The sequence below is a fragment of the Pristis pectinata genome, chromosome 2 (genome assembly GCF_009764475.1).
Source record: "Pristis pectinata isolate sPriPec2 chromosome 2, sPriPec2.1.pri, whole genome shotgun sequence".
NCBI lineage: Eukaryota > Metazoa > Chordata > Chondrichthyes > Rhinopristiformes > Pristidae > Pristis > Pristis pectinata.
The window spans coordinates 48,768,276-48,779,288 of NC_067406.1; the positions used below are offsets into that span (position 1 = coordinate 48,768,276).

Sequence of the window (11,013 nt, forward strand, 5' to 3'; positions counted from 1 at the left end):
GGAGGGCATGCTGTGTTAAAGATATTTGCACTGCACAACAGGATATTGTTAGTTTGAAAGAGTGGGTAAAACCTTGGCAAATGGAATTTAATGTGGGAAAGTATGAACTCATGTACTTTGGTAAGATGAACCAAAATGCAGACTTAATCTAATAGAGAGAGTACAGAGGGATCTGGATGTTCTTACGCATGAAACCAAAAAGTTAACATACAAAGTGCAGCAAGTAGGGAAGCAAATTGCACATTGGTCTTTATTGCAAAGGGGTTGGAGTTTAGAAATAGAGAAGTATTGTTGCTTTTATACAGAATGTTGGTGGGGCCATACCTGGAGGACTACATAAAGTTTGGTCACCTAATTTGAGAAAGGATACAGTAGCATTGAAGACAGTCCAGAAAAGATTCACAAGGCTAATTATTGGGATGAAAAGGTTGTCCTATCATGAACAAAAAATAGACATTTTTTGGAGTTTGGAAGAATCGGGGTGATCTTATTTTAACATATGAGAAGCAGTATTGCACCTAAAATTTAGTATTGCTCAAATATCAAGGATGCCCAAATGTGAAATAGAACTATTATGTTATTTTGGAAAAATGGGTTATTTGTTTTGAGAGAAAAGTAACACAGAGTGCTTTCTTTGTAATCTGACATATCTTTTCACATTGATTGCAGATGAATTTATTTGACATTGACCAAAAAGTAAATTTACTAAGTAAGAACAAATAATTTACTTTATCCTGTGCTAAGTTTCTGAGAGGCTCGAGTTGAAACTGATATTATTGCACTATGCAAGTGAAAAAGGGGATAAATATTTAGCAATGACAATGGCTTAGATTCTTATGGGAGTTCTAAACATTATCTAGTCATTATTCAGATATACAAATTCTTCTATAAAATTTGGATTAGTGGGGTATGGTCCGAAAAGCAAAGTTCTAGATAGGCATACTTTTCACAATCATTTGAACAGATCTTATTTCTGTGGTGATCTTCTAAAATTATTACTGTAGAAATAATTAATGTGATGCAACAAAAAACACAGCAGTCATGGTAAAAATTGTGAAAATTATACAAATACTGGGAGTTGTCTATTTTATTATGTGGTTGTAAGAGACCTTCTCTCCTTATAGCTGACTTGTAGTTCTGGTGATCTACATTCCTCTCTATCAATGTATGAAGGTGCTCTCATATCTGTCATTGCTCTACTCACCAATACTATTTACAATTAGATCTGAATGAAAGTGATGGTGAGCACATTTGAATGTTTCCAAAAGTTAAACAAAATAACCATTATTTTGAAAAGCCAAACACTGCTGATTGTAAAACCAGTACTAGATGTATATTTTGAATTTAAACAAATGAAACAAGAACTTTAAAATATACTGCTGATTAAAATTAACAATGCATGAATACACTGACTGGGGAAATTGCCTAAGAAAATAAGAATCATGCAATGTCAATGTGATATTAAATTAATGGCAAATATAATCAATTGGATAACTTTATTAATACAGTCTTGTCTTCATTTATCTCCAGTTTAATTCAAATTTCCACTGTGCATGCTTTTCATCTGCATCTCTAAATCTGCTTCCCATCTTTTCTATTTGCCTCTAATTTTCTATTTGCCTTTTCTTCTACATGCTTCTTACTTCTGTTGGTCTCCTCCATATGTATTCCTATCCCTTTGCACTATATACACTTCTTTTTCATTCACCTAAAAGGAATCTGTACCAGCTATCATATACCATTAAAATTATAGAACAGAAGTTAGAATATGCACCACCTTTTTGCTTTTACGTAGGGAGTAGGAGACTGGACTTGTAGCAGAAGGGAGTGAGCAATTGAAACTGTGGGTCATGTTTAAAGATGCAATGCTGTTTACATTAACTATTATTATTTTGGGATGTGCAAGTTGTGTATTATTATTACTACTACTACTACTACTACTACAGGTATGCTCTCCTTCATAATGGCACATCTTCTAGCAGGTTAATTATGGTGCCTCCTGGTTAATTTTTTAAACCCATAGAAATGTAACAACACATAATACAACATTCTGCCATCATATTTGAAGAAAAAAAACTGAGTTACTAATTCTCTGCTCATTTCCCACTCTTTATCTTTTGGTCTACTCTTCCTGTGCGATAGTTTTTACTCCTTCTATTAAATTGTGATCCCTAAACCTATTAATCTCATAGTCTTTTACTTAAATGATCCACCAGCAGAGATTAAATAATTCTAAAATATTTGTTAATTCATATAATTCCAGTGAAGATACTCAGAATGAGTTCCTGGTTTGTCAGAAAATGACTGTGATATACGTACTTAAAACTACTCAGAGTTAAAGTGTCTCAAAGAATTGACAATGACAATAACAGGATTCTGATACTTTTAAAACAAAGTCATTCTGAGTTTGTAACTTCAAAGTTTGCAAAATAAAAAGAAAATAAATCTTGGTTATAACATTATAGTACTGACAAAGATATCGTAATTCATCAGAAATACTCCAAAGTAAAGAACTAAGGAAAAACAGAAAAAATATTTCAGTTTCACAATTAAGACCAAGGCGAATTGAACAATCATATACTAATGATGCCATGTCAACAGCTTTATCATAATTCGGCATTTTTGCACTCGATGGCAGCAGTCTCACACAAAAAGACTTCTGTGGGAAATACAAGTACATGCCACAACATCGGTGGTTATTCTTTGCCACATTAGCCAGCAACTTCTAATTGAAGTGCTAAAGGGCACACTCATCCTCCCAATAACACCTTGTCATATTTAAGGTCATGATCATTATCAAAACAGTGTGGGTCTATTTACCCCTTCTACAACTTCAAATTATAAGACCATAAAATACAGGAACAGAATTAGGCCATTTACCCATCAATCATGGCTGATTTTTTTAACCCCATTTTCCCACCTTCTTTGCATAACCCTTAGTCCCCTTACCCATCGAGAACCTATCAATTTCCACCTTAAATACACCCAATGACTTGGCATCCACAGCCCTCTATGGCAATGAATTCCACAGATTCACCATCCTCTGGCTGAAGAAATTCCTCCTCATCTCAGTTTTAAAGGGACGCCCCTCTATTCCCAGGCTGTGCCCTCTGATCCTAGACTCTCCCACTAATAGAAACATCTTCTCCATGTGCACTCTATCCAGGTGGTTTCATTGAGATCCCCCCTCATCCTTCTGAACTCCATCAAGTACAGGCCCAGAGACATCAAACACTCTTCATATGTTAAACCTTTCATTCCTGGGATCATTCTTGCAAACCTCCTCTGGACCATCTCCAGGGCCAGCACATCCTTCCTTAGATATGGTGCCCAAAATTACTCACAATTATCTTTTTTTTCTCCTTTCCAGTTCTAATGAAGGGTCTTCAACCAGAAATATTAACTCCGTTTCTCTTTCCATAGGTGCTGTGTGACCTGCTGAATGTTTCCAGATTTTTCTGTTTTTATTTTGGGTCTATTTAATATGGTGGTACAAAATGCTTCAGGCTCTGGAAAGATTAATCTGATCAAATCCCTTTCCCCAATAAAATACTAAATATTCCTCAACTACTGCTTTTGTGTTACAAGCTCATACTCATATTAGTCATGGTTGTTTACAGTGACATCTACATAAAAATACTATGGCTCCATATAATAAGGACACAAAGCCAAGTGGAAACAGACGAAAGGGAAAGGTCAAAAGATGCGGATCAACTGAGTCATTGGATCTGGCCAAAATTAAAGAATCAATCAGGAATTTTAACATACGCCCTCCTGCACCTGAAGTTATATTTGAAGAGAAGTTGGAAATACCTGCGTATGTATCCCAGGAACTAGCCCCCACTGATAGGGGGGATGACAGCAATCTCGTCGCCTGGCTCGAGGAACAAAAGCTGATCTCCCAGGACGATGTATTCTTGACGAACAGCAAGAATGATGTGATCTCTTATGGTACCAAGCCTGTGGATGAGGTAAGAAAGGAAAAACATGCTACATATTTGTGTTGTTTAATATTTGGGACTTAATTTTATTGATTTCAACTGGATCTTTCAGGTTCTCCCCATTAATGGTCTACAATGCTCTCCAAACATGGTTTCAGGTTTCTAAACAAAAATATCACGGTTTTGTGTTTCTCCAATCTGTTATCATCTCTTGGGAAAATGTAGTCAATTCTTGACTGACTACACTGAAATGTTGCATCTCACCAACGAATTCCATCTACTGGGGGAGCGACTGGATATAGTACTGTCAATTTGCATTGCAAAATTAAGAGTTTAGTATCACTAACGCTTTCCATATGTACTCCATAGCCAAAACAAATTGTCTTCTCATGTCAAGTGTGTAGATCATTTTGCAAAAAGGAATATGACAGTTTTTAAAAAATGTGTAACCTTCAATATTTCAGAAAATAGCGGTCCTAATGAAAGATGGAGGAGAACCTGGTTACTTTCTGGTATTTATCTGTATGCACAATATAACGTGACCATTGCCAAAGAAAGAATGTGTACCAAAGATTCTTTTAACCAAAAAAAGTGATGCTCATCATTGCATTAATTATAGCCAGGCCAGAACATGCCCCATCCTGAAACGAGCTGAAAGAAGTTTCTACAGATGGCCAAGACACACATGCCAGCTTCGCCAACTGTCAAAACTGATATTCAAAAATATTCAATAACAGTTTAAAAACTATTAAAACTTAGGGGAACAATTTAAAAATATCAAACAATAAAAATAATGACACTTAAAACTAAAAATTAATTCAAAAAAATCCACATGATGTAATACCCTTTCTCCCTCAAAGCCCTTCCTCTCCATTTAAATGAATAGGCTTGCTACTCCAATGCTTGGTCTAATCTGTTCAGTTGAAAAATTCAGCAGTGCAAGTATGAAGGAAGTGCCACTAGTCTGAATTCCATGAGGAGTCCAATGTGGGATGAAATCTGGAAAAACCCAGCTCACAGCAACCAAAATGTTCAGGGCTTCCTAATTTGCATGGGATCCCAAATACTGTGGCATCCACTTGGAGAAATGCTGGCTATTCAGCAATGAAATGCCAGCATTTCCCAAAAAGTTCCAGGTCAATATATCCAATATTAATCATGGCTGAATATTCCTCAGATTTTTATTCTGCTTCCTGTGGAAAAGCATAAACAAGTGTCTTTCCCGTGACAAGTGGATGAGGACCATAACTATGTATGCAGATTTTGAGGTGCAAACACTTAGTTTACTATGGTGCTTTGTAACAATATGACCCTGTTGCAGCATTAGAAGAAATAAATACAAACTTTACAATCTCAAGCAAGTTAGAAACAAGAAAAATATTTTCCCCTCCACTCACCCAGAACAGCGAACATGCCTGAATGAAAAGAGCTGATTCAGGATCAAGTGATATCTTTAAAAAGGCATTGAATCAGTTGTACTGAGATGGGAAATTGAAGGTTACAGTAGTAATTCTGCTCAATTTCTTTCAAGGAAAAAAGCAGAAGTAACATAGTATTCTTAAGCACAAGAATAAACAATTAATAAGGGGAGGACACAGGATGGCAGTTCAAAACAAAATAAAATATGGACTCTATAGAATTAGAGCAGAGAACCCAACCGTCTTTTCTCAGACCTTTATATAATTACTTACATTTGCTTCATGCATTATACTGTTCCGAGAACTCTGCTCATATTACACTTAAACAGATCAAGTGTACAGAGATACAAGCCCCAGTGCAACAAAATTAAAGACTTATCATGACACTGTTATCTTTAATTTTGCTATGGTACTTGAGAAGTTAAAAATTAGCTTTATTGTCAAAGACATTAGTCTATGGTGATACAAATTTTATTTTAGCCAACAGTGCAAATGCAGGCAAATAGAATTTTTCATTCATTTTAAATGCAAACTTCTAATGAGGATCATTCCAAGCTGTAATCGACTGGCAACACTTGTAAATTTAAGGGCATTAGGTCCTAGTAGATTTGTGGAAAATATTTCTCAGTCTAATGAATTATGGTCAAGCTAAATAGCTTTTGATAAGAAAAGAAGCAAAAAATTGTTATTTGAAGTTTAGCACAGAAGTATTAATAGCTTTTTCGTACATGAGGACAAAAGTTTAATAACCAGAATATAAAAAACAGGCAGTTATGCTACACCAAAATAAAACTTTAATTTTGTTTCATTGGATAGCTACTTCTAATTCAGGGCTCCACAAGAACATGAAAGTTTTAAAGAGGGTATGGAAGAGATTTATTAAAATGGATCCAGACAGCAGGGATAAAGATTACATGGTAAAACTAAAGATGCTGCAATTGCTCTCCTTAAAGAAGGGAACGCTAAGAGGAAATTTGATAAAGGTGTTAAAATTATGTAGGTTTAGATATAGGAAATAAAGAAAAACAGATGGCTGAAGTATTGATAACCAGAAGACAGATTGAAGGTACTTACCAAAAAACCCACAAGCAACACGAGGAAAAACTATATGTGCAACGTGGTTAGGATTTCAAATTCACAGCTTCAATACTAGCCTCAAAAGGGAACTAGTAAATAAGCAAATATGAACACTTTGCAGCAGGCAAAGAATGGGGAGAGAATAGTGATGTGAGATTACTTGGATGACTCTTCGAAAATTGCTGGGGCAATTCAATAAACCAAGATGACCTTTTTCCTTCACTGTACTGTTCTCTGATTCCACGAGCTTCCATGTATATAGTTTCATTGGCATAGAAAAACATCTCTAACGAGTTTCATAAGCATGTAATCGATTGAAAATGAGATTCAAGGTCTTGTAGAATGAAATCAGCAGGGTAGATCAAGTTGAATCAATAGACAAAGTGTGTTTAGATTTTCAAAAAGTATTTGATAAGCTACTACTTAAAAGGTTGCTGAATAAGAGCAGAGTACATAGAGGAAGGGGGCTAACATATCAGCAAGGATAGAGAATTGATTAACTGATAGAAAACAATCAGAAATAAATGGGTAATTTTTAAGGTGGTAAGTTATAACAAATTGAGTGCCACAGGAATCAATAGGGAGGTCTTGTTATGGCTGTACAGAACATCGATGACACCACACTTGAAGTAATGTGTACGGATTTGGTTTCCTTATTTGAGGAGGGATATACTTGCATTGGAGGTAATTCAAACATATTTCACAAGGTTAATTCTTGAGTTGCAGAGGATGTCTTATGGGGAACAACCAAGCTAGTTGGGCCAACACTTACTGGAATTTAGAAGAATGTGGTGTGATCTTATTGGATTATATAAGATTTTCAAATTCAAGATCAGGATTAGTAACACTTCCTGGAGAAAAAAAAATCTTTCTCATGAAAATATCTAATTGCAGTACCTTGGATGTCTCTTAACAATTTCCTGCCATAGTTGCAAAGAAGTTAGCTGCTGTGGTACAGAAAGCACCTCAGAATGAATTCCCGAGAGTTCAGCACTCTTGGCAAAATATAGCACTGTGACCTGTTGTAAAAAGATAAATATTTAATGCTGCAAAACCATAGATACTCAGAGAATGATGAAGTACTTATTTACCTATTTTCACATAAAAAGAGCTCAATGAAGAATAAGCACTCGTTTATCAAATCAAGTGTGGACTTCTCCAATCATTTTTATACTGTAAAATACATTTCAAAATATGTACTTTATCAAAAACATGTTTTCAACATTTTATACAAGACTCCTAATAAAAGCTATGTGCAAGGTTACTGGCCCCGTAATGCACCTGCCATTCTCTTAGTATATATTAGCTGTGAGTTGCAAGTTTCTACCAAAGTTAAAGTATTAAAGGTCCACATAAATGTACTTAACCACACGATCAGAGCTCCATACAAAAATAGGTTCAAACTTTATGCGAACAGGTGAACATATCTGCATTTTCAAGAGAATTTGAAGGCTTCCAGTCTAAATCATGTTGCAGAAATCAGAAAGCCATTTTAATCTTGCAAAAACAGCAAAGTAAAAGCATTTATTAATATCATTAATTTTTCTATTGAAACACTAATCAAATAAAAATCTACTGAGCATTAACTAGCAGTACGAAAGCAACATTTTATGTTTGTTTATATCCACATTCTCTAGGGGGTAAAAAGTTACAACCTCAACTGTAAAAAGTCAAGCATTTCTTTTAATGATTAACTATTTTCCATAGGACCCCCAGTCATTGCCCTCTCTAGCACCTTCTCTTCCAAACATCCAAGATATCTATTCCTCCACTTCTGGCCACTTATTCATTAGCAAATGGAACTGCTTTATTATTGTCACCTGTGGCTTCGGCTGCCAAGGCCAGGCCCTAAGCTCTGGCTTTCCCTCACTAAACTTCTCTGCCTACCAATCTTTCTCTTTGAAGAAATTCCATTAAACCTACCTTGATGACCAAGCTTTCAATACCTGTCCAAATACCCTCATCTTCTTGAAGTGAATCAATTTTGATTTTGTCTTATTACATTCCTGTAAAGTATCTTGGGGGAGTTTACCACATCTGTTACACAAATATAAATTGCTGTTTACAAGGAAAAGTCAGTGCCTATGTATCGCTTAGATGTAAGCAATACAGCGTGTATTTTAAAGCTGACAGGTTGTAGGCAACTTTTTGACAAGGGGGGTCCCACACAGTAGGCTGGTCTAGAAGGCTAACGCAAAAGGGATTCAGATGCTAGTTGGCAAACTGGATACAAAACTGGCTTGGAGATAAGAGGCAGCGGGTCGTGGTGGATGGGTGTTTTTCTGATTGGAAATCTGTAACAAGTCGTGTGTTGCAGAGGTTGGTGCTGGGATCTTTGTTTGTAATATATATAAATGACGGATGAAAAGGTAGGTGGTATGATTAGTAAGTCTGCATATAACACAAAAATTGGTGGAGTTGCAGATAGCAAAGAAGCTTGTCTAAGAATGTAACAGGACATAGATCAGCTGGAAAGTTGTGTGGAGCAGTGGCATGTGGAATTTAATCCCAACAGGTGTGAGGTAATGCACTTTGGCAGTCAAATTCTGGCAGGGCACATACAGTAAATGGCAAGGACCCTAGGAGTGTTGATGTACAGAGAGACCTTGGGGTGCACGTCCATAGCTCAATGAAAGTGGCGACACAGGTGAATAGGGTAGTGAGAAAGGCATTACCTTCATAAGTAGAGGCATTGAGTATAAGAGGTGGGACATCACATTGCAGTCATACAAAACATTGGTTAAACTGATTTGGAGTATTGTGTACAGTTCTGGTAGCCTCACTGCAGGAAAAATGTGGTAGCAATAGAGAGAGTGCAGAAGAGATTCACCAGGATGGTGCCTGGAATGGATGGCTGTAGTTATGAGAGATTGGATAGGATGGGTTTATTCTCACTAGAATGCAGGAGGCTGAGGGGTGACCTTTTACAAAATTACGAGGGGCATGCTCAGAATTTTTTTTTCCCAGGGCAAGGGAGTATAGAACTAGAGGACATAGGTTTAAGATGAAAGGGGAGAGGGGAGATGTGAGGGGTAAGTTTTTCCACATAGAGGGTGGTGAATATCTGGATTGAGCTGCCAGAGAAGGTGGTAGAGGTAAATACAATGTTTAAAAGGCATTTGGATGAGTACTTGGATAAGAAAGTGGAGAGGGATGCAGGCAAATGGAATTAGTATTGAAAGGCATCACCATCAGCATGGACAAGGTGGGCTGAAATGGTCTGTTTCAGTGCTGTATATTTCTATGATTCTATACCTATATTTATTTAGTGAATGACAAGGTACAGTAAAACATTCTAAATCGTGGTGGTGTGCAGCCAACAGTGAGAAGGATTAATTATCCCGTAAAGGTTGTTCAATGCATTTCTGAATCAATGATTTATTCCTGATCATTCCAAAGACCAGGTTATTGCTGAAACTTATTTACAACTTTCACAATAAGCTATCTCATTGCTTCATGTTTTGTCCACCCCCAACAGTAATTTCTAAATCGGGCTGCCCCCAGCAAATAAAGACAATTGAAAATTCGGCAGTAATTTAAAGGACTACCGTATAACAGTTACTAACTCTATAACATTTTCTTTGAGGAACACTAACCAGGATAGCGGGAATCACAAGAACTGTTACACCCCAATAATGGGCCTATACTTCTGCAATGTGAAATCTTAAATTGTTGCCCAGGACACAGCTTACACGTGGTCAAAATATTTAGTAATCGAGTGGGAGCCCCCTGGATATTCCTGGCGGGGTAATATATTAAATACCGACTGCAAGTTAGCCTGGACGCCAAAGCTCAGCGGCGGTGATGCTGGAGGAGTCCCGGGAAATTCATTCACTCCCCAGAGGTCCCCAGCCGCACAGCTCACCTGCCCCATGTCCTCCACAGACTCGCCCAGGGTTTAGTCGGGGAGCCTTTAAGTGCTGTGAAGTCGAAGCGCCTTGGAGGCCGCGGGGGAGGAGGAGGAGGATACGGGGGCTTGGTTTTGACCCGGGACGGCGTGGGCCAGCTCCGTGCGGCTCACGAATCGAGCGCCAGGCTGCGCAGGCCGCAACAAGGAGCGGCTCCGGGGAGGGGAAGGAGGCGGCGGCTGTAAGCCGGTGTCTGTGGACGGGTGCCGGGGTCCCAGGGCCTACCTGGGCGGTCATCGGGAGGCCGGGAGACCGCAGCTCTTGCCGGGGTCACTGCGGCGGACAACCGACCTCAGGCTCGTTCAGTCCTCGTACCTCTTCCCGTAAATTCATGCACAGGGAAACACTCTTCCGTCCGCTCTGAGATGTCACGACATTAAGAAAAGAACATTTTAAAAAAGATTAGATTTCATCACAGTCAGAAGGAACCAACCCCAGATCAAAGGGTGTGTTTATGGACACGCCTCCTGCATAGGGTGCACATTATTTGTGGGAAGTGGAGGCTTGCCAACCCTGGGATGAGAGTCTGTGGAAGGGCTGTGTGGTGGTGCTGTTATCAAGTCAGTCCTGAGGCTGCTGCGAAAGTGGGGGTACAACAACATTCCTTTTTTTCCTCCCCATGCTGACTTTTGCCCTGTCAGTTGAAGCTCTTTTGCTTCAGATGGAGGG

At 38.1% G+C, this 11,013-nt stretch overlaps 1 protein-coding gene across 2 annotated transcripts in view; it reads right to left on the bottom strand.

Moving 5' to 3' along the window:
• LOC127582756 (molybdopterin synthase sulfur carrier subunit) overlaps positions 1-10,803 on the bottom strand; it is a 28,285-nt gene extending 17,482 nt beyond the window's left edge. Inside the window, exons 1-3 of one of the 2 annotated variants that reach the window (XM_052038332.1) lie at positions 10,660-10,803; positions 7,334-7,455; positions 3,814-3,960 (exon numbers count right to left, since the gene is read on the bottom strand). In XM_052038332.1, the coding sequence (XP_051894292.1) occupies positions 3,834-3,960; positions 7,334-7,455; positions 10,660-10,677 (267 nt within the window). In that variant the 5' untranslated portion in view covers positions 10,678-10,803 and the 3' untranslated portion in view covers positions 3,814-3,833. Of the gene's footprint in view, positions 1-3,813; positions 3,961-7,333; positions 7,456-10,569 lie in introns of those variants that run through there. The other variant, XM_052038339.1, reaches the window with a different exon arrangement.
• Positions 10,804-11,013: the final 210 nt, after the last annotated feature.